Genomic DNA, 23,368 nt, shown 5'->3' with positions numbered 1-23,368 from the left:
TTTATTCTCCCCTATTATTTTTACATTATTCTTTATAATCATGAGCTAACTACATTGAAAATGAAAATTAGTAAGTCTAAGAAGCGATTTAAAGTACCACTATGAGCAGATTGAGCAGATACTGTAAAATATAAGTCTCTATATCAATTTCAGAACCTGAACTTTCTTCAAAAATAGAGTTACAACTAGCACAGGCATTAAAAATTTCAAAAAATGGTGCACTTGCTGCTCTTTAATTAGAGTTTGGCTATTGATCCACCTATTAGGCCAGCATTATTCTGGAATTAAAGTGCTACCTATTATTCCCAAAATTATTCCGGAATAATCGGGACACCCCTAGTGCAGCTCAGTCTCTACTTGGCTCTAATCATGCACCTTAATTTTTAAAACTTAGTATGATTCAAAACCCGAAATAGTCTTTCCTAGTTAATTTTCAACGGCTGGGTTTAGATCTAATGGGTTTGGTTCAGTCCGCTGTGCTCTTAGACTGCTGGACCTTGGATGAGCTAGAGTCCAAAAGAAGTTTGCTTAAAGTGGGGATGTGTTAAAAATGGTGGAGCAGTCTGCATACTACAAAAAACAATAATTTTTTTACTTCATTATGTATCTTTGTAGCTTATTATTTTGTACTTTTGATAACACCAGTAAAAAATATTTTATACTGTAGTAAAAATAATAATACTGAAGTATACAAAAATAAAAAAATAAGGACAGTATTTATTGAATTGAAGAATCTTTTCTTTCTTTTTTAACTCCGTCAGCCCACCACTGCTTTTTACCATCAGCTAGTATCAGATAAACTGCTGCACCAAAAATGTAAACTTGAACTGATATTAGGAATACTTTTCTCCATTCCTCTTGATATATGTGCTTCACATCAGAACCACTTGGTGGCTACAAAAATAAAATTATTATGTTACTATGATATGAAACATGCATTTGTTACTAGTGGTGCATGTAAAAAGATTAATAACTCGTAAGGTAAAAATATAGTAAATAGTTTCAAACAGATTAAAATCTAACCTCCTGTGCCATATACTTGGCAACCACTGGAGCTACAATGCCTGGTATAGTTCCAAAAGTATTAGTAATACCCATCAACACACCAGCAAATCTTGGAGCTAAGTCAATATGATTAATCATAAATCCTGCTTGAATGAGAGCACCCGCTCCAACCGTTAAGGAAAGATACAAGACAGAATCAAATTTACTTTTAGAAAAATATCCACAAACTAGTAGCCCAGCAGCTTCAAGAACTAATGCTATAATAGTAAATATTGTAATTTTTAGCATGAATAGTGTAATTATAGTATAATGCTACAACATGCATGGTTGGCAATCTTGTCACTTGTGAGTTTGCCAACTGATTGTGAAATCTTGGAATTTTTGTATACATTGACACAGAAATAATTATTATGGCTGTCAGAATTCGAATATATCAAAAATATTGACATACCTGAGACTGTCATTCCTTTTCTAACATTTTTTGTTGATATGCCGCGCTTTCTTAACAGATCTGCTACTTGTCCACTAACTATTGTTACTACTGCATATCCAATGTAAGGTATTGAAGAGAATATACCATTTTCAATAAGATTCTAAAAATAAATGATTTAAATTACTATTAGATAGTGCATGTTCTCATTTTTAAGATTGCTTTTACATTTCCAAAGGATAGTCCGAGAGTATCATGTAAGTATGATGGTATACACGTTAACATAATGTATCCTCCCCAGCCATAACAGACAAAGCATACTATGATAGCCCAGACTGCTCGTGAAGTGAATATCTGAAACCAAGGAATGGGAACCTAATGTATGTAATAGAAATAAGTGAGTATAAGAGGTACTGGTGGTACCATTTTATCAGCATCAGGAATACCAGACTCTATATAGTCTCTCTCAGCCTTTGAAATGCGAGGATGATTAGCAGGAGAATCAAAAATTAGTATCAACCAAAATATGTACCAAATAATTCCCAAAATACCTAAAACAAGCAATACACATACTGTATAAATAGTTGGTAATTTAGAGGGATAAAATTTTGGCAAATTTGGCTAAATTCTGTGCATTTTAATTTGGCAAATTTGTGGCCATGTGCTATTGAGCATTTGAATAAAAGATTTTAAAAGCCGAGTTTTAAATTCATTTTGGTGAATGACTATCAAAACTCAAAATTCACCGAAATCTTGCCCTCCAAAATTACTCGCTAAATGGTACTAGATTAATCTGGTTTTAACCTGAATACCTTACCAGAAGTATAGAATACAGAAGGCCAACCTCCAGCAAACCCATACACACAGAGAAGGGCTGAGAGTGGGAATGACACCACCATACCAACAATGGGACCTAAATAAAACAGTAAAAACTAGTGAAACCTATATAATCATAAATACAATATAGCTAGAAAATGTGGTTGGACAAAATTTTTTGGTAAATTGAGTTCCGCTTACCAAAGCTAAAATGTGAAATTTTACATTCTATTGTTTGCATGGCCATGTACACACATGGTCAAAATTACTTTAATTAGAAAACTGTAACTTTCCTAAGCTATTACAGTAAAAGTACAGTAAATGAGGAGAACCATTGCTGATCCAATACCTGCATATGTTATGGTAGCCAGTGTACTTCTTTCAGCAGGAGGAGCCCATTTACCCCACATTGCATGCATTGTTGGAAATGTTACACCCTATAAAAGTAAACAGAATAATTCAAAAGAGATTCAACATGTCACCTCAAATAATCCTTCTAGTATTCTTAGTCCAATGAGTGCACCAAAGTTTATTCTAGCAGCTAAAGGTGTTAATAATGTGAGAGTTGCTGTTATGACTACACCAAGCCCAAGCACAGTCTTTCCTCCATATCTAGCAGCAAGCAAGCCTCCTGGAATCTGAGTGATAGTGTAACCGTAAAAGAATGCCGAGAGAATCCATCCTATATAGAAAATAATGTGGACTTATTTGTAATTCATAGGGCTGGACAATAATGGAAATTTTAAACAATATGATAATCATTAATAATTAAGCAAAATGCTAGATATTGATATCTATTAATGATAAGTTATTACAAACCATTAACTGTTACTGTAATATTACTAAAATGGCTAAATGAAGCTATTTCTGAGAGCAATTGTCATTAAAAAGCAATATTATAAACCTTCTTGACTTCCCAAAAAGAATAGCTTAGTAATTTTCAAGATATTACTGGCTGCTATATACATGTAGTTAACTAAGATTACGTAACCATTAATGGGCGTAGTCATGTTTTCTTGGATATCAATACCGCATAATATTGATTACATATTCATTATTGTCAATTTTAATATATCACCCAGCAATGGTAATTCAGCATGACCACAGTGTACTTTACCTTGCTCTGTTGAAGTCCAGTTAAATTGCTACACAATTAAAAGAACATTGCATGGTCAATATTTTGAGATTGTATCTACTTACGTTATTAGTACTTCCATTAGCTGAATTATTGACCATTATCACAATAGCCATGGAGAGATTGACTCTCAGTGCATATATCATGACGAATCCTAGGAAGCTCATAATGGCCAGGGTGTAACGAGCTGGTAGATCTATGTAGGTTAATCTCTGCACCATGTTTTCTTAAATCCTGCAGACCAATAGGCTATATGGGGCTCTCTATTATACCAAGTCGTATTAACAATAGAACTTTATTTCGAGGTTTATGTTCATCCATAAAATCATAACAATTTAGCAGTTGAACTAAGGTGTGGTTTATTATCACATTCACTTGCGCATGCGCAGTTTGTGTAAACACGTGTTTTCACATGGCCATGGGCTCAGTGCAAGCTGCAGCCTGCAGGCTGTTAATCTCTCTTTGGCTAGTTGGATATCCAGGCATGCAACCCATTGCTTAATTGTATGATTATGCTCCTTCTTAAACTTAATATGATTCAAAGAGCTGTAAATAGAAAGTAGTCCTACTTAACTTTCAGCCATTTTGATGGGATGGGTTAAGTGGGTTTGGTTTAGCTCGAGACATGTGTGACTGTGTAGAATGACTAGAATCTAAACTGCAAGGGGATTAGCTATAAAAGGATGCTTAGATTAATATAGGAAATTGTCTATGCTCATTTTTAAGTTATGGAATCAGAGACAGATCATAAGGAAGGAGGTCAGGTTAGATTGTCTGACACTATTTTAATTATTTTAAAGATTATTGTGTTAAGTGGGCTACACAAGTTAGAAGTTGTTAAGTGCATAGTTGTGAGGGTGGGGCATATAGTTATGTCAATTAATTTTCATTATTCATATTTCTGATAAATGCAACACAATTATGTTTTGTAGAAATTTCTACTCTTTCTTATAGTGACAATTTTGAAATAATTTATACATAATTATTGTTATTTCTGTAATTAGTTATGAAAGTATTCATTAAAAGTTTGATACAGCCTAAAGTGTAAACCATGACAGTTTTGTGTGTGTGTGTGTGCATTTTGCATAACACAACTTTATTATTATACCGTGTCGAAATTACTGATTATTATGTAAGCTTAGTTGATTTGTAAGTATTTGGACCATATATGCGTCATCTCCTAACTCAAACGCATATTGACTGTTATGCTATGCTCAAATATTTTTAAGGCTACCAGTATCAAAAATTTAATTAATGACTTATGGTAAAGAAAAACTTTAATGACAAATGTATGCATTTAGTTACGAAGTACACTCTACCTTTTATTTACTACACATGTACTACAGTGCATCTTACATTTACTACTTCATCAGGAGCCCATTAGTTCCTGACTTCTTACATTATAGACCTCTTTGGGTGAGAATGAATTACGTCAAAGAATGATATACGGCAAGGGGCGTGACTGGGCCTGTCTGACTTTGAAATAATTTTCGTGGACGGCAACTTTCTATGGAGTATGAATGGGCTAATGCAGAAAGCAAGCTGTAATAAAGAATATGATTTATATTGCACCAAATCCCTTTTAGGAGATGCTTAGCAGCGACCATTCTTTCCTCCAACCAGCTTTTGTAGCTTGAAAAAGCTCCATGCCAACGAAAAAAATTAGTTTTGATTTTTCTTCATTCATCCTCCATTGAATCTTGCCGTCCAAAATGGCAGCCAATCATCCCCGTAGGTGGATACTGTAATAAACAGTAATGATATTCATAGGCCACCGTCAATCTCACCTGAGGAGGTCTATAATGTGTATTGTATTGTTGTTATACTGTATAGCCGCCACAAAGTTTTGAGGCAACAAACTCTCGCAAATCAGGCGACAAGTCTTTTTTCGCGAATTAATTTTGGTGGTTCACATTTTATGAAGCCACAAAGCACCAAAGAGAGCCATTTCATTGAAGTACATGTGTAGACATGATTATAGATTGAGATGGATAATTTTACAGGATTAAGTTTCGTGGATACGGAAAATCTGCGAAAACAATGAAAATTGTGCCCTTCAAATTAAGCGGCTATACAGTAAAGACATTTACACGTACATGTATGTTTATTAGTCTCAGACTCAAAGAGCTTTAATGTGGGCAAGGAGTAGTTATAAAGTCATTATTATGTTATTAATTCCTATCTTTGTTTTATTTACGTATGCTAGTACATGTACATGTATGTACTGGACTACTGGTCAATGGGACTGGTGAAGCTCAATGGTATTATGGTACTGCTAAAACTATTGCTACTTTCATTGTTTGTTGATGAAATTTGATTCTTGATATATAGAAAGACGTGTTTGACCACCCACCCACACAATGTACATGTACATGTAATCTACGCTGCTTGCTTGTTGTTTACTGTAGGCACAAACTATTTCTGAAGGAATACCCATAATTGATGCAGTCTTCTTTTCACATTAGTACTTGTAAACAAGTCTTGGTTTATAACTTACGTTTAGTTATTATTCCCAGTAGCTATATATATAGCTACTCCTTTGTACTTTAGCTTCATTTTTGTTTTGAGTAAGAATGGGAGACAAAACCTCTTCTTGCGTTCGTCCTCTTCCTCCGGTCTCCTCTGATGATGGAGCTAACTATACTTCACTGACGAATAATCAGTTTCCCTCCAACCCATACCACACTATCAATGATAATGGAGCCACTCTCACTCCTCCACCTGAGCCTAAGAAGAGCCAGTCAGTCTGGAGCTTACCATTCATTGTTGTCACTTCTTTGTCTACTATAATGCTACTCCTTGTAGTATCTGTGCTTTGTGTTTTGGCAGCAGTAAGTGTCTCTAGCGGCTATGCTGATTTTACACCTACTAATGATTTGGTTGATGCTATAGCTCAGGTTGTTATTCAACATCTTTCAGTCAATAATCAGAGCTCCTTTGAAGGGTATGACGAGCTCTTGCAAGCAACAAACGAGTCGTTGCTGGAGCTTAAAGCCATTACCGACACTCTCTCTAATCTGAGCAATTCCAGTAATTCGACTGCTGTGGTGGTTCATGATATACTTGTGATTGTTAAGAAGCTTCTGATGCTTAAAGAGCCTTGATGAGAACATTGTTGCTATTATTTGCGTAGATATGTAGTATCTTTCATGAGTTATGTCTTTTAGTTTTGTGTATTGTAGTTCATTGTTTATTAATTTTGAATAAAAGTATTATAGTTTTTTTGAAAGAAATTTTTAGATACAATTACTGTTGTTTAAACTTAGCTTGAAGCTGTGGAGAGTAGTGATATACATGTATGTACATGTAACAGGATTCACTCATTATGAGTCTTTATGACAAACACTCTTTTTGATAACATGCAGTTTTATGATACATAATTTTTACTACATACAGTGTACATGTACATGTAATTAATTTATTAACAATTAATTTTAGATGAACTTATCTTTGCAATGGACTTTTATTAGGTAATGTATTATAATACACTGTTCCTTTATTATTATTATTCTCTCAGTTTATCTGTTGTTTTTAATAGTGAGGTTAGTTATTATTCATACGACACATTGTAGTAACTACGATAGATAGAATTGCTGACTTCCTATCTTTTGTTATGCCCTCAGTACCGTATTGTATGTGATTAAAAGCATGATTACTATGATTACTATTGTTATAGGCACATGTACATTATAACTATCACCGATTATACCTAATAAGCTATTATTCACTTTTACTTTTTTATTTTGGTGAAGCTGTTACATCTGCTTGTATAATAGCATTGTTTGGAAAGCATCTGCATGGTTCATTCACTCGATATTTTTTATTTTTTATATTGGTAATAATTATTGTTATTATTATTATTATCGAACCTGCTCATCCAGTAAAAAGTTATAACTTTCAGTGTTGATCCATGCGATGATTTATTATCAACATTATTAGTATTAGTCTATTACTATTATTATTACAATACTAAATGATAAGAAAAGCCTAACAGAAACAATAAATAAACAATACAGTACAAAACAGTACAATTTTATTATCAATATTATTATTGCTACTATATTTTATTATTATTATTAAACAAAACACAACAGATGTACATGTAGTTTTATTACCTTGTCTACACATTATTAATGTGCAATGTGTTAATAAGTATAAATATAAAAATATTAATTGAGTATTATAATGAATATTGGTTTAATTTTTTGTCTCTCTATGCATGTAGGTCAGTCCTATACGGTGAGCATTGCACTCCCTGGTTCTATTCTTAATAATGTACAAAGCTTTCAATTAAAGACGTACCTTGCTGGACAGGTTAGTGTAATAAAGGGTTTAGTCTAGTTACATGTACTCTAAGTACATGTACATGTATATCACCTCATTGTATTTGTAATGAAACAGTACACCTACATTTATTGCTATCAATAAAGCAATAAGCAATTTTGTAATTTGTGGTACCCAGGCTACCCAGCAATGCGAATATTTCTTTGAAGTATTGATAATCTTTCAGCTAATGTACAACAGCCCAAGAACAGCTACCAGCTTTATCTGCTAACGTTACCTAATGACATGTACATATAGGCGTACATGTACATGTACATGTTCATGTACTCACATTTCTAGCTACATGTACATCTACATGTACATCTACATTTACAGTATGTGTAAGTTTATTAGATCCTCCCCTTTCCTTCACATACTCTTACCATCATGCACTCCATTAATGTACATTGTGTATGTTTTTTTGATACACTTTCCTACATGTATGTATACCCTAACTGGATTTTTGCTATTTTTTCAGATTGCAAGGATTGCGGCCATTTTTTGTGTCAATGAAATAGTTATTTTTAAAGAGGAAGGAACTGATACGTAAGAATCCTCCCTAACAGTAAAATCATTAATTCATTATCATTGTCTCATACAGTAGGAAGGGCTCAGAGACTGATCCTGATGTCTTTATGTGTAGAATATTACAATACATGGAAACGCCACAGTAAGAGTGAGATATACATGTACATGTATAATGTACATGTACATGTATAATGTACATGTACATGTATTGGTTACCGTATTTTTAAATATTTATACAATAGATAGTGTTACTAATGTATCAGTAGATTAAGTGAATTATATTAAAGCTTACATGTACATGTACATGTACTTTTGCTCATATCGCCTTTTTAGCACAATTAAGTGATAGCATCTTGTAATACATGTACATGTACATGTATGCATTAAGAACTATGCAATGTACAATTACACGTACGTGTACATGTTTGTATGGACATGTATTAATATTAGTCTTATTATTATGTTAGGTATTTAAGGAAGGCACTCTACGGTATGCATCCTGATCTAAAGTATGCAGGTATTATTAATACTGTATTGATAGTCAATTACATTACAACTGTCTGCTAACAGTTACTTTGAATCCTATCATTGTTATTTTTTGGCCAAAGTTTAAAGCTTCTAAAGTATTTGATTGGAATCAGCTAAAACTTGGTGCATAACATTAGAGCAAGTAATGTGTGGTTACTTTTGTGCTATGGCAAGGTTCTCTTTAGAGGTTAAGTGCTTACAATGTACATATACATGTTTCTAATTAGTGGTACAAAAATTTAGCTAGTGCATGCCCTTCTTTAAAATGTACTGATTTGCCATCCTTTTTATACCATGTATTATAGTACCAAATTTCACCAAAATTGAAAAGGAGTGAATTTACCATTTTTATAATTTTTTTCTGATGCATCTACATGTACTTTTGTTGTGTAGAAAGTTTAGGCTAATTCCAATCATATTTAAATTTTTTATGAATTTTTGAATTTGCTCTAAAATCAGGTAAAAGTCCCTGTACTATAGTACACAGCCTCGAGCCAAATTTCACCAAATTTGAAAAGGAGAGAATTTACCATTTTTATAATTTTTTCCTCGTACATATACATATCCTTGTATTGTGTAGAAAGTTTGAGCTGATTCTGATCAAAATTGGATTTTTTATGAATTTTTTAAAGTTGCCCCATATAATTGTACTACATGTACATGTACATATAAGGCTTTTCAGCTCATATAAAGCATGCTTTTTAGCTCACTTAACATGCTTTGTTTGTTAAACCCATGCAGCTATTACCTAGTGCCTAATTGATAGGTGTATTGAATCCACTGGATGCTCCTCATCACATGAGAGCTCACGAGGACTCTCCTTTCAGGGAAGGTATTGTATTGAGTTCAACTGACGATGGATCCTCAATGGTAGACTGTGGACTAAATAATGTAAGCAGAATAAAGTCACTTTTAGTTGAATGCACTAGTTTTAACTAATGTACATTGTAGCAAGGGAAAGCTAAGCTAAGTGACTCATGAATTACATGTACATGTACGTATTAACAAATGCATGTAAGAGTTAAAGAATGCTACACATTAAATGAAAGATGTACTTAACTTGTATCCGGAGTGCCAGCATGATGAATTAGCTAGGGAGATAGCATTTTTCTTACTTTGCATGGTATTCCTCTTGAAGCATCACATACTAAAGATTAACTTTTTGTGATGCTAAAGTTATTTACTTTTAAAGGCAGATTATAAACAAACTGAACGAATGAATGAATGACAGGGACTAGGAGTACCTGATACCTCGCCTACACGGCGTGGGCGAGGTCATTAGTAGAGCCAAATCCCATAATTCAATGTCAATACAATGTTTTGTGTTTTTGAGAGAAAGAAGACATAGAAAGTAGAGGGGGGAGAGAGAGGGAGAGAGAAAGAGGGGGGAGGGAGGGAGAGAGGGAGGGAGAGAGAGGGAGAGAGAGAGAGAGGGGGGGTGAGAGGGAGGGAGAGAGGGTGAAGGGGAGGGAGAGAGGGTGACAGAGAGAGAGATGGTATGGAATGAGTGGGAGGGAGAGAGGAAATGATTCAGTGGGAGAGATAAGTAAAATGAAGAAAAGTGAAAGGGAAAGATAATGTGAGATTGTTTAGAAAGATTCCTTGTGATCTAATTTAGGAAGAAAGAGGTGGGTACAATGAAGGGTATACATGTAACTCTTGGTACCATTTGTAGATGGTTATTTTGTATGATTTTTCGTTTTCATGAATTTCATGTTTCAAAAACTATTTTTGCAAAAAATTGTGTCCTTTACATCTTATTTTAATGTGCATCACAAAATTTGCTACGTATACAAGCTTAGTATACATACTTGTACATGTACATGTACTTAAGTGAGAGAAGAGTGATAGAAAGAATTTGACATATAAATATGCCATGTACATGCATGTACATGTTCATGTACATGTACATGTACATGTAGAAATGGAAGTGATTTTCAAATGATTCTTTTATTTCACATAGAATGTCACTGTGAACAAGAAGTTGGAAACTGGAGTCAGAGTAACTGTGAAAATGAAGAAGCGCTCAGAATCAGGTGAGATTAGGCATCCTGTTTAAACAATGTATAGTGTCTTTTATGTAATATGTACATGTACATGTACAGTTGAAGTCGGTATACATGTACGTGTGGTCATACATGTACATGTAGCTTATATGCTATCACTTTTGTCCCTCTCTCTCACTCTCTCTCTCTCTCTCTCCCCCCCTCTCTCTCTCCCCTCTCTCTCTCTCTCTCTCTCTCTCTCTGTGCTTTGAGTATAATGCATCTTCAATACTTTTCTCAAAATACATGTACATATACCCAAGCCTTATTAATAGGAATTGTAAATAATAATTATTAATTAAGTGTTGTTGAACCAGACCCTACCTTAATCAATGGTAATTGTTATGTTAACCACATGGTCTGAGCAGACAGTCTTAGAGGGTTTCAATTACATGTTTAATAGAGACATGTACACGTACATTGTTGGTAAGTCTAACATGTGTTGTACATGTACATGTACCTCAGATACACCCCAAACCCTCACACATACCCTAAACTCTCACACACCCTAGCCTCACACACACCTGTCATGCATGTACATGTAGATGCATGTATATTGATATACACACTGACTCTAGTTATCCGTACACCTTTTGTACATTAGACAAAAGTACTACATGTAATACACATCACCTGTCAACAGACATCACATCAGATTCTAAGCCTTATACAAGATTCCCCTTAAAAATCAGCACACATACCTTTAAAAACTAGCGTAGACAAGGTAGGTAGGCTGAGAGGAGAGAGTTAATTGGATCCATTAAAGTACCATATAGCGGGAAATTTTGGAGGGAATTAAATTTGGCGAATTTGGCATTTTGATAGCCATTCGCCAAAATTAAACCCGCCATTTTGAGCCATTATACGCATGCTCAATGGCACGTGGCCACCAATTCGCCAAATTAAAATCCGCCAATCACCAAAATTTAGCAATTTGCCAAATTTTAGTCCCTCCAAAATTTCCCGCTATACGGTATTTTAACCCCCAGTTCTGGTTCTTAAGGCCAGACAGCCTGCCATGATAATGCCATCTGTCTGCCATAACAGCCCTGAATTACGTTATGAGTAGACGTAAGTCCCACCACAAACCATGCCCACAATTAATAATCAAACCTAGAGCTTGCATACACATCTATGAACTTCTTTAAGCACACGCACACACATGTACTATTGTTGCATGGAATGATAATTGGTGTTCTGAGTCGTGAACAGAAGGATTGAGGGTGAGATGCAAGGAAAGAAGTCTAGGCAGTAGGCAGACTAGGAGTTAAGGTGGGTTCTTAATGTGACATGTTGCTTTTCATGCGCTAGCGTCATGACCGGAAGTGCTGTATAAACCAGTGGGAAAATGCATCAATGCATCAGAATAGAAATGTTTTCTAATCTGACGCATTGGTGCATGCTCCCATTGGTTTATACAGCACTTCCGGTTGTGACGGACGCACATGCGTCATATTGAGAATCCACTTTTAGTAACCGACTGTGGCTAGCACTCTGAGGTCTGACTATTGACAAGAGTTGGGTATAGTGTCCTCTCCTAAACTAAATGTCACTAAATTTAATCTCTCCCATTTTACTATTAAAGTACATGTATCAACAAGTTATTCTGCTGTGTAATGATAAAGCTCAGTTTAGTAATCAGTGGTTTGAAATAATTGTGATAATGCCTTTACTTTATATTCCAAAAGTGTCCTATTATCAGGCTGTTTCTATCTCTACTGTAATGGGATATTGAAAAAGGAAAGCCCAGTGATTGTTCTAAGTCCATTGTAGATATTGTGTGTAGCATTACTTAAAACAACAGTGTACTAGTAAACTGTAAATGAAACCTCAGTTGAGGTCCATTATCTAATCTCAAGAGTTAATTATTATTGTCATCATAGGAAATAATCTTAGAGGAAAAATAGTGGCTCCTTCGATTCCATTGACATCTAAAGGTATCTATTGGGGATACCAGGTTAGGTATGCTCGGAGTTTTGGTGAAGTCTTCACTAGCAGCTCATACAAGGTACTGTACAGGAATTTATGCTTTGCTTTTGCTGGCATTTTATTGATCATCACTGTATCCTTTAGACTTAGAATTATAATAATATTTTTTACTAATCTTTATTGTACTTGTACAGTTGTAGCTTACAGTTACAGGTATTATTCACTTTTATGTACATATATTTTGCATGTACATTGTATATGTACACGTACGTGTTGAAGTTTTTATATGAATTAAGATGTGCATGTACATGTACATGCATATACTCCAGTTTAACATATGGATACATGTACATGTATGTATTGTACACTATTGTGCAGAAGCTTATATACATGTACATGTACATGTACACACACAGCGCAATACATGTACATACTGATGGAAACTGTAGTTATTCTATATTAAGAGTCCATATATTATAACAAGTAGCCATCCATATTAATGTTTTTAAAACAAGAGTACAGTTTGTGGATACTATTATCCACTTTTGCTAATAAATAAAGTTAGCAAGTGCTTCTCTATCCTTGCCAATATTTACTAGCCTATCAATACTGTAAGTGGGTTGTGTGATATGTAAAAATCACCTTTAGCCTGCCAAATATTTTTTAGTAAAAATGCTGCATACATGTAATTTTTTCCAAAAAGGGCTGCACTGTAATCTTTATTATACATGTACATGTAAATGTAAGTAAGATGTACATGTACATGTACATACATGTATATGTACTTGTATGTGTGCATGTAAAATGAGATGTTTTTTTTAGCTGCTTTTGTCTCGCGTCGAATGGTGAGATGGTATGTCACTGTTTGTTTGTTTGTGTTTAATTATGATAGTCTAAAAACGAGGAAAAGCCTTTTTGTTGATTTTCCTTCTTTATTTGAGTTATTATTGACAAATTCTTACTTTGAGCAATCTTTCATCAAAGTGTTTGGATAACTGTCTCTCTACTTTTTATTCCTAGTTCCTTTTCTCTCTTTTTGTATACACTAACTGAGCATGTACACTGGGACTAGATACACAACAAATTGTAGGTAGAATATCATAATTATAAGTAGTTTGTTTTGATAATGTACGTCTCTGAACACAAAATGATTTGTGTGTGTATGTTTACTTTTTATTTTACATCATACATTTAGCTAGTTATGCGTTGTAAAGGAGTGTCGTCGTAATAGTACGTATATAATTCTTTACTTACGTCAGTGTAATTATTATTCATTAGACATAACTTACATGTACATATATTTATGATCAATAAATGCAGACTCTTTCTGTTCTTTACATTTATAATAATATGTGACCATAATTGACAAAAGGTACCTTATGGCGGGTAGTGAAATTTGTCTTTATAGCCAAAAAAATCCAATTTCCTGAGATCCATTTATCATAAAATTACTCCACAGGATGCAAAAAGTTACTCTGTAACTTTTAGAAGCAATGGTTGTTCAACAGAGCACTCACAGGTTGATATTTTCCATTACATAAATGAATTTTAAAATCTGCCATGAGGTACCTTTTGTCAAATATGGTCACATATACAGAATAGGACGCATAAGTATGTATACATGTATATGTACATTGTGTACATATGTATGTGTAATCATGTAACATGTACATGTACTTTACTGTAGTTCGTATTTGTATTAAAGATGGAAAGATTATAGTGACAAGGAATCATATAGATTTATTTTTCAATATAGTTTTGTTTATTAAATAAGACGTACATGTACTGATAAATGTTATAATTATTTTTGTGGTCTTTCTGTTTTGTATTTTTATTTGGTCATTTTTGTGACATGATGCAATATGAAAGTGTTTGAAGGTGATACATCAAAAGGTCGATCTGTAATAATGATACCATTGCCCTTTGCTGCCTCTATTTACATTTCCCATAAGTCAAGCACTGCCATAAATAATTCTATAACCACCATTGTTTACACAGTCCATGTACATTGTACATGTACATACCTACTGATAGTTGATGATTATTATACATGTACATTTAAGTCCATTACAGCCTTATGTGTTATAGTAGTGATGGTAGATTATTGTTATGTAATGTACCAGTGTTTGTTGTAACTTGTTGTTTCAGTTGGTTGCTCAATGTATCGTTGTTATTCTATATCAAACCACCTGTTCCCTTCTTTTATATGCTATTGTTATCATTATTATTATTATTGTTATTATTATTATTGTTGCTATTATTAGTTCTAATAGCCACTTGTCTATAGTGTATACTTTCATTATAATAATAAGTTGCCTTCAAAATAATTGTGTTTTTATTTTGTAGGAGAGCTATGATGTTATCATTGGTACATCAGAGAGAGGTGATCCTATTGATAGTGTCCTACCTTTCCCTCAATACAAGTAAAGGCTCATTCATGCCATGCAGACATTACAGCCTAAGGTTATGTTAAATTTAATACTAGCTTGGGATTTGAGCAATTACCCTGTCCCCTTAAACTTGATTTATTGAATTAGTGGTGCAAAATTCAGTTATGTGTTCACATCCTAAACAAATCGATTTGCCCCCTTTAGTTAAAATTCTAAAAGCAACTTTTGTTAAAATTTTTAGCTTTTGATATTTCCTAACATACTCTGCACGTTTATAGACTAAAGGTTGATTTACAATATTAGGCTAGCCCAGCGTAGCATTGATTGAATTTGATTCTTTTTTAATTGTGAGCAATTTGACATTTTGACGCATGCTTTATCCTTGAGTTGAACCAAATTCAACTCCAGCATCAACGTAACATTGTTACGTCTAGTATATCCACCTTTAGGATTTTAGGTCTTAATTGGTGTCTAGGCCCTAAGTCAACAGGTGGTTCAGCTCATTTGTTATTGTAGTGTTATCTCTTAGGCATCTTTTAATTGTTTTTGGTGGTCAGCATGGGCTGGAGTATAGCTTGGAGAAGGACAGGACTCTGGAGGTGGATGATGTTAGATCTTTGTTTCACTTTTACCTAAACACCTGCACCCATCAAGGAAGCAGAACAATAAGAACTGAAGTAAACTGACTGAATGGATATTAATTTATTGTTTGCATTTGTGTATAGGAAGCTATTACTATCTCACTCTCGGCTCTAAAAGGACACATTATTCCGTCAAAATGATTACGCAAGGTGCCCCATTGTTGGTTGAAGTGTGTTTCTCAAAACTGGTATTCTTACATTGAAAAAGTGAAACAAGCAAGAAAAGCACAAGAGACAAAATTAAAGTATACTGGTTAAATAAGTGATAGACAAACATGGTGGTGTGTGAATGTATAGAGTATATAGTCAATTGTTCTCAATATCCTTGTTTATGCATCATTAATGCATCGAGTGAGTCTTGAGGTGAGACCTGAGACCAGCCGATTGAGTGAATGCCTTCCCGCAGTGATCACACTTGTACGGCTTCTCTCCGGTGTGGAGCCTCTCGTGACTGCGTAGAGTTGAAGCCTGCGTGAAGACTCGCTTACAGAACTGGCACTGGTACGGCTTCTCTCCGGTGTGTATCCGGGCGTGGGCACGGAGGCTCCCTTGGGAAGTGAATATCCTCTGACAGATCTGACACCTCCATCTCGTACCGTCTGCCCAGCGCTCAAACATGTCGAGGTTTGAGGGTTTACCGATATTTGTGGGAGAGAGAGGGAGGAAATTAGGCCAGTTTGGTGGCATTGAGAGGACAGGGGGTGCATTTCCTATCCCGTGTGGCTTCAGCCATTGGACGTTGGGAATCCCTGGAATGGAAGGAGGCTGGGTGGGATGGGGAGTATGGTGATACATAGTGAATGGTGTGACTGCTGATATTCCTGGTAGAGTTGAGTGTATTGGAATCGGTGATGACGTGTTTTGTTGACAATTTGTGTGCTGGAATGGCGAGTGTTGTTGTCGTCCTGCTTCCTGCTCTAATCCATCATCTTCATCGTCTGTCTCTTCTACTTCAATTTCTTCGTTTTCACTATCGTCTTCTATTTCATCATCTTGACCTGCAAGAAAAAGTAGTGCCATTGATAATAGTTCAAATTGCATGCAAACATACATGTATCACAACATATAAGAGTTGCAAGTATGCAATAGATAGTAGTAAAAAAGAATAGCTCACTGTTTTCTTCTGCAGATAGCGAGTCCTTGAATCCCTGAGGTATCCCCATGTACAGGTCATACTGATACTTGTCATACCAGACCAGGAGCTCCTCTCCTAGCTGTATGTCCCTCACTGCTCTGAAGTAGACTCTCTCTTCGTGTTGGATGGCCATTAGGTTCTGCTCGTCCTGATGACGTGCATATTGAATGAAGTACATCCAGTTACGATAGTGTGGATCGGAACCGTCAACACAGTACTGGACCTTGCCATCTTGATGAATCTAGAATTTACAAAAAATAATTTCATAATGAATAATCATAATTTTGTTTTAAATGAGTGAATTGATCGGGACAAACAAATAATATTTCTTTGTATAAATAACACAACATTATTTGAGTAATTATATAAAATAAACTTGGGTGTCCAATGATATCATAACTCAAATGTTTCCTTTATTATTTGATAACATAGGGGGTTGATACAATGGTCCTATTATTTTTCAATGGTTTACCTAAGCAAACACAATACTTCCATCAAGAGTCTACTTACCTCCCAATAAGATTTCAATTTGAGTGTAATGACCTCCTCAACTGAGAGCTTCCTTCCAGTGAATGGACCTAACACTGCTCCTGCATTGGAATGATAAAGACTAATGTAAAATCAGCATTGCTTTTGCAAATCCAAAATAGATCTGTTGTTTTTGTGCTTCAAAATTTAGTAGCTAATACTGCATAGTTTAATCTCTGACCTTGGTTCAAAAACTGTCGACAGAATACACCGACAGAGCGGAATTTCACAGTCGATGGCCCAAAGCGAAAAATATCAGGGATATCAGGGAACTGCTTTGAGACCTGATTGATGCTGTCTGAGAAGCTGGGGGCACTCTCCTCTATAAAATGGATTGCAATAATATTTATGACAATCATGATCTAATGCAATTAATAAGTTTCTTGGGCCCACCTGCTGCACAAGAAAGCCTTGAGACTCTTCCAAAAAGAGCAAATGCAATGACTTGAGAAGAGAACGTTCCTATTACTGCAGTCCTGGTCGTGTTGCTGGAGCTAGCCGGATCCTCCATTCGAACAGCAGACATCATTTAAAACAATAAGAGTAAAAACGCGGAGAATGTGGCTCGGAAAACTAGACTACTGCAGATCTTGGGAGCTGCTGCAAATGCACGCTCAACTAGCTCCAACAGGAGGCTATATAGAAAACAGCAACCGGTAGATCTACTGGTATATAATACATTATTAATAGTTTCGTTATCAAGTGTGTGTGTGGTATTTATGTTTCCTACCCATAGAAAAACAATACCACACTACACATGCTGCCAGAGCCAAGTGAAACTAGTAATATTAATTAATTAATTAATAACCAATGACCTGCAACAGCAGAACTCTGTGTCATCAGTACTGTTAAACAACTCCAACTTAGTTTCTACATCTGTCGATTTAATTGTTTTATTACACAAAATACACAGACTATAGTAGAATTGATTAAATAATGGATTAATGAAGACGATGAAAACGAATCAAGAAGTTTATAGTGAGAATGAGAAAAGAGCCAATAAGACCAGTCACCACTATAGAGCAGCCCCTAACACTACAGCTCCAACGATTATCACCCTATACAATATAAGAAGAAGTATTAATGGTAAAATGAGTATGTGTATAAATAATCTATTAGTAATAATTCAGATCACATAATCAGTCAATTACCAATAGTAAGTACAGTACGATACTACACTATATTGTATTGACAATACTATTATATTTACAACAGTATTGTAAATATAATAGTATAGTATTGTAGGTATTTCAATAGCTACAGTAGATCACACGATCACCAATAGTAAGTACAATACTATACCACTGTATCACTGTGTTCAAAATAGTAAATACAATTACTGAATAGTAAGCGTCATTGTTATGTCGGAATCATTATCATTAACATCAAAACACTTACAAGTAATTGTGTGGGTGAGGCTTTGGTTATGTCATTGTGTGTTTAGTCAGTAATGTCAATACCATTATATTATTATAAAGTGGAAACTGTGGTCACTGATACTATAATAGAAAGAAAGAGGGTGTGTGAAGCATAAGAAGGAAAGCTTGTGTAGGCAGAGATGCTCTCATACACATGAAAAGTGGGCGTGTGATCTAATAAAGGTATTTGTTTTTGATATTATGATTCTTTCATAACAGAGATAAGGAAATATCAACATAAAAGGCCACATTGACCAATGTTAGAAGAGACGTACAATAGCAAAAAGAAACACTAGGATTGCCAATTAAGTTCCTTAATTACAATGGCGATAACAACAGCTTCTGTTTCAACTGGTATAATCGATCGATAAAACACACAAACACACACAATGTATCAGGAAACTAGTCAAACATTTTACCGAAAACAATGTGAAATTATTAATAATCATAACGTACCTTTTTATGATTTATTGCTGTCTTCAAACAATTGAGGTGCCATATAATGAAGCAACTGACTACTCAAACCTAAAAATAAACTAAATGTCAATCAATTTGTCTATCGAAATAGACATACACTTACAATACATGTATATAAACTAATTTGCAGGATTTATAATACATAGCTTTATAATTGTGTCAGTTCCAGAGAACACAACATAAGACCAGACCCAGTTTGGTCTTATGATGCATTCTGTGGAAATAACGTAATAGGTGGAGTACATATACTGTAATACTAGCTTAATGACAAACAATAGTCAATAAAGACAATAAAGTACATGTACATGTACATCTATGTATAAACTAAATATATCAACGCCAATAAAGCTCTACATGTGTGCATGTATATTGCATGTGTCACTATATGTACATGTATGGGCAGAGGATACATGTATGTACATGTACATACATGTATTAACAAAAATCTACATGTAATAGCTGATATTGGTAGATTGGTAGAAAATAAAATCTTGTGTATACATACTCAACGACGCATGACTAAAACATTGCCAATATAAAACAGATCCACTCGAATGACATTTCATCAAGTAAGTACACATAGCTATTATCAATCAATCATTAATAAAAGTTGTTGACCTTCACAAGCATAATCACACAAACCGTGCCCAACAAAGCCTATCATGTTGAAAATAATTAAAACTTCACACATACGGAGGGAGCGTGTGTGTCCGTGTATAATCCTAATAATTGTTATCATAATAATTGTTGCCTACTGCTAATGTTTTTGCCAGTAATGGGCAAACAGTTACAAAAGTAACACATTTGCTATCTTTGAACAGTGTGTTTTAATGACTTGCCAGATGCAGACAGGCAAACCAACAGTCTATGATAACTTTACCAATGACAAACTACATAGTACCGTATACATATGCCAGCATAATACATAATAACATCAACAAGAAATCAAATACAATACATTAAGATACATGCATGGATGGTAACAATAATAATGGACACATATGTACATGTAATTAAAGTCATGGTAGTGTCCCTCCTGGTCAGACAGAATGTCAAATAAGTAGTTGTGTTTACTCTTAGTGAGAAACTTGTACACTGGCTGTTTTTCTTTTCACATGAATGTAACAAAGACAGACATTGATAAAGCTTCACATACAGACAGTCCATGACAAGTGAAACAAAAGGGTCTTCCAATAAATAAATAACATTACATTGAGAATGAATGAAATAATGAGAGCATCAACTGCCAAGCACATACAAACACTCATAACTACCTCCTTCTGGGAAGATCAAACATGCCAAATAATCCCTTGAAGAATGGCTGGTATTCAATAGAGAGACAGAGACACAGAAATGACATTTTCATATCATTTTCGTTGACATAATTAACCACACAGTGAATACACATACATGTACATGTGTACATGCATATACAGGCTACATGTACTTCCTCTCTTGCTCTCTCCTCCTCTCTCTTCCTCCTCCTTCAATGACTAATATAATCTGGACCAAAGGCTAATCTCTCATTACATGAACACTAAACCATACTTGGTTGATTTCAGAAATTGGCTACACTCAAAATTGGCCTTAAACTTTCAGTGGCAAAAAAACATCAAATAAGGAGAGCTTTATAGAAGTTGATGGAAGAGACTACACAGTCTGTAATTAAAAATTAATTAATTTTATTGTACATAAAATATTAGGATTTTGACCGAGAGACAAAATAATATCACACAACTTCAAGATTGGCATGCAGCTAATCAAGACTAGGGTACCAAACTTCCTAAAGAAACTCTGCTATGGTACTATCGTACTACATACAGATGTATATGTACATGTATGTATAACATCAGCAAAAATAGCTAAAAATACTTAATACAAGTTCTTAAACTATACATTTACATGTACACATGTATCAGGTTTGAGTAGATTCCAATCAAAATTAATATTGGATTTCATTTTTAATTGGAATTCAAATAACACGCAACAAAGAATATGTATAGGACAAAATTCTATATTTTTATAAAGCCTTGCACATGCCTTTTGTAATTAGTGGATTTCATATTGGCACTTTAGCAGTCGTAAAACTATAGCACAAAACAAAATAATGGATTTGTATTAGCAAATTCTAATTCAATTGGAATTTTAATGAATAATTATTAAATACGCTTTAAATTTTTGCTAAATGATATACATGTAGTACAGAGTATTTTTTTTTAATAGCTAGAATAAAATTCTCCATTTAACTGATGTGTATAACTACATGTTCTTATACTATCTACACTTCTTTATTAATTTCAAAAATTAATTGCTCCAAAGTTTGGCGAACGACCTACATAACATTATCACAATTTTTAATACATAAATGTATTAATGTCCTTATGCTATGTAGAAACTTTGAGCCAATTCCAACTTCAATTTTTCAAGTTGTGGCAAATTTCCAAAATTTGAAAAATGCCCATGCTTTTTCCAAAAAATGGCTCAAAAATTACACCCTAATTTTTATTACATTTTCTGATACACATTGATGTCCTTATGCTATGTAAAAAGTTTGAGTCAATCCCAAACTTAATTTTTTAAGTTATGGTCATTTTTACAAATATTCCAAAATCTGAAAAATACCGTGTACTATAGCCCATGCTTTTTTCGGAAAAATGGCTCAAAAATTACCCGTTTTTTATTACAATTCCTGATACATATTGACGTCCTTATGCTATGTAGAAAGTTTGAGCCAATTTCGACTTAATTTTTTTGAGCTATGGTCATTTTTATAAATGTGCCAAAATCTAAAAGTATAGCCCATCCTTTTTCGGAAAAATGGCTCAAAAATCACCCTCAAATTTTTATTAAATTTTCTGCTGTAATATTGATGTCCTTAAGGTATGTAGAAAGTTTGAGCAGATTTCAACTAAAATTTTTTCAAGCTATGTCCCTTAAAAATTTAAATCATTGCATCATAGTACGTTTTGCAAAATTGTTCTATTTTATAATGTGTTATTCTTCATAGCTGAAGTATTTTGATATAGAATCATAAATATACAATAAAATGCTCTCCTGCATAGCATTTACAGATAAATTCATCAAAATTAAAAAATTTAATTAAAAAAGAATTTAGTTAATTACATCTAGTAAGTGATGAGGCAAACTGGCACTGTGCTTGTTAAATAATCAAAAACAATAACTGTTTGGTAAACTTACCTAAATGCATGTAGACCTCGACCTACATAGGCTACACCAGCATGGTCTCAGCTTCACGGCTACACCAGGCACAGTACAGGCTAGTCTCATTAGTCTGACAAACAAGCACAAGTCATTATTGTCAAGCGCCTAGTCACACCTCCAATTGGTAGGCGCGGTCCAATGTTTCGCGCGTGCGTGCGCGCGTGAGTAGGCATACAATTTTGGCGGTAGGGTCTCAAAAGCGGACGGACGGACGGACCCGCCCCGCCCGAAAAAGGACGGACGGACGAACTGATGCGGACCCGACAGGACCATAAATATCCATGTAAAGGACAATCATTCGTGGATAGTCTGTCTATAAGACACTTCTATACTTGGACAATAAATTTATGCACGTATTAAATATGCTAGGACCAATAGAAGAGGTCATGTTAGCGAAAATGTAGCTTTATCAATGCAAAACTTTGATTGCTCAGTACACTTGAATTATATTTGTTATTATTAATAGGAGTTCAGTGACACCATTTTAATGATTTTTCTATATTATTTGGTGTAATTCTAATAATAAACATAGTGAAATTTTATAATTAATTTTATCAGCTATTGCATGCAACACTATACTGAGATACTGATTTCATTTAATTACACAATTAAAATTATAATAGTTCGATATCCTTAAAATCACTGCTCTTTAAAGATAAGGAGACCCTTTGAAATAGCCATATTGAACTTTAGAATCTAGCCTAAAAAGTAGTTATTCTACGTAATAAATATAAAAATTACACAGTTACTTCTAGTATATTTATTTTTGTCATAACCTGGGCTAGGAATCCCACACATTTTTGGCAAATCTCTTTTTC

General features: G+C 34.3%; 3 protein-coding genes and 1 long non-coding RNA gene across 4 annotated transcripts; 1 reads left to right on the top strand and 3 right to left on the bottom strand.

Moving 5' to 3' along the window:
* Positions 1-664: 664 nt before the first annotated feature.
* LOC100636915 (sialin-like) lies at positions 665-3,763 on the bottom strand. The gene is made up of 10 exons (XM_003387213.3): positions 3,452-3,763; positions 3,369-3,396; positions 2,734-2,933; positions 2,601-2,688; positions 2,253-2,348; positions 1,859-1,986; positions 1,664-1,810; positions 1,457-1,598; positions 1,024-1,262; positions 665-894 (listed from the first exon to the last, which is right to left on the bottom strand). The coding sequence occupies exons 1-10, from the start codon at positions 3,605-3,607 to the stop codon at positions 718-720; spliced, it is 1,401 nt and encodes a 466-aa protein (XP_003387261.1). The 5' UTR covers positions 3,608-3,763; the 3' UTR covers positions 665-717.
* Positions 3,764-3,980: 217 nt separating this feature from the next.
* Positions 3,981-16,110, top strand: LOC109582760 (putative methyltransferase C9orf114 homolog). The gene is made up of 11 exons (XM_019997673.1): positions 3,981-4,145; positions 7,612-7,700; positions 8,188-8,255; positions 8,311-8,379; positions 8,705-8,754; positions 9,532-9,656; positions 10,729-10,801; positions 12,694-12,818; positions 15,086-15,162; positions 15,659-15,806; positions 15,855-16,110. The coding sequence occupies exons 1-11, from the start codon at positions 4,115-4,117 to the stop codon at positions 15,909-15,911; spliced, it is 912 nt and encodes a 303-aa protein (XP_019853232.1). The 5' UTR covers positions 3,981-4,114; the 3' UTR covers positions 15,912-16,110.
* On the bottom strand, positions 15,968-18,133 carry LOC100636664 (PR domain zinc finger protein 12-like). The gene is made up of 5 exons (XM_003387211.3): positions 17,827-18,133; positions 17,615-17,755; positions 17,416-17,495; positions 16,885-17,146; positions 15,968-16,768 (listed from the first exon to the last, which is right to left on the bottom strand). Exons 1-5 carry the CDS (start codon positions 17,960-17,962, stop codon positions 16,110-16,112), a joined length of 1,278 nt encoding a protein of 425 aa, XP_003387259.2. The 5' UTR covers positions 17,963-18,133; the 3' UTR covers positions 15,968-16,109.
* Positions 18,134-18,296: 163 nt separating this feature from the next.
* Positions 18,297-22,660, bottom strand: LOC109582761 (uncharacterized). The gene is made up of 3 exons (XR_002185216.1): positions 22,527-22,660; positions 19,308-19,376; positions 18,297-18,491 (listed from the first exon to the last, which is right to left on the bottom strand). It is a non-coding gene; the product is annotated as an uncharacterized LOC109582761 (long non-coding RNA).
* Positions 22,661-23,368: the final 708 nt, after the last annotated feature.

Source organism: Amphimedon queenslandica, unplaced genomic scaffold, assembly GCF_000090795.2.
Source record: "Amphimedon queenslandica unplaced genomic scaffold, v1.1 AMPQUscaffold_13358, whole genome shotgun sequence".
Lineage (NCBI taxonomy): Eukaryota > Metazoa > Porifera > Demospongiae > Haplosclerida > Niphatidae > Amphimedon > Amphimedon queenslandica.
This window is presented reverse-complemented; position numbering and strand designations above follow the sequence as displayed.

Excerpts from the sequence above, each read along its gene's own strand:
- LOC100636915 (XM_003387213.3), bottom strand. The coding sequence starts at position 3,607 with ATGGTGCAGAGATTAACCTACATAGATCTACCAGCTCGTTACACCCTG. Across the intron at positions 2,934-3,368 it reads CTGGACTTCAACAGAGCAAG|GATGGATTCTCTCGGCATTC; the intron begins GTAAAGTACACT and ends TTTTCTATATAG. Across the intron at positions 895-1,023 it reads CCAAGTATATGGCACAGGAG|CCACCAAGTGGTTCTGATGT; the intron begins GTTAGATTTTAA and ends TTATTTTTGTAG.
- LOC109582760 (XM_019997673.1), top strand. The coding sequence starts at position 4,115 with ATGGAATCAGAGACAGATCATAAGGAAGGAG. Across the intron at positions 10,802-12,693 it reads GAAGAAGCGCTCAGAATCAG|GAAATAATCTTAGAGGAAAA; the intron begins GTGAGATTAGGC and ends TTGTCATCATAG. Across the intron at positions 15,163-15,658 it reads CTACCTTTCCCTCAATACAA|GCATCTTTTAATTGTTTTTG; the intron begins GTAAAGGCTCAT and ends GTTATCTCTTAG.
- LOC100636664 (XM_003387211.3), bottom strand. The coding sequence starts at position 17,962 with ATGATGTCTGCTGTTCGAATGGAGGATCCGGCTAGCTCCAGCAACACG. Across the intron at positions 17,756-17,826 it reads AAGGCTTTCTTGTGCAGCAG|AGGAGAGTGCCCCCAGCTTC; the intron begins GTGGGCCCAAGA and ends TCCATTTTATAG. Across the intron at positions 17,496-17,614 it reads TCGACAGTTTTTGAACCAAG|GAGCAGTGTTAGGTCCATTC; the intron begins GTCAGAGATTAA and ends ATTCCAATGCAG.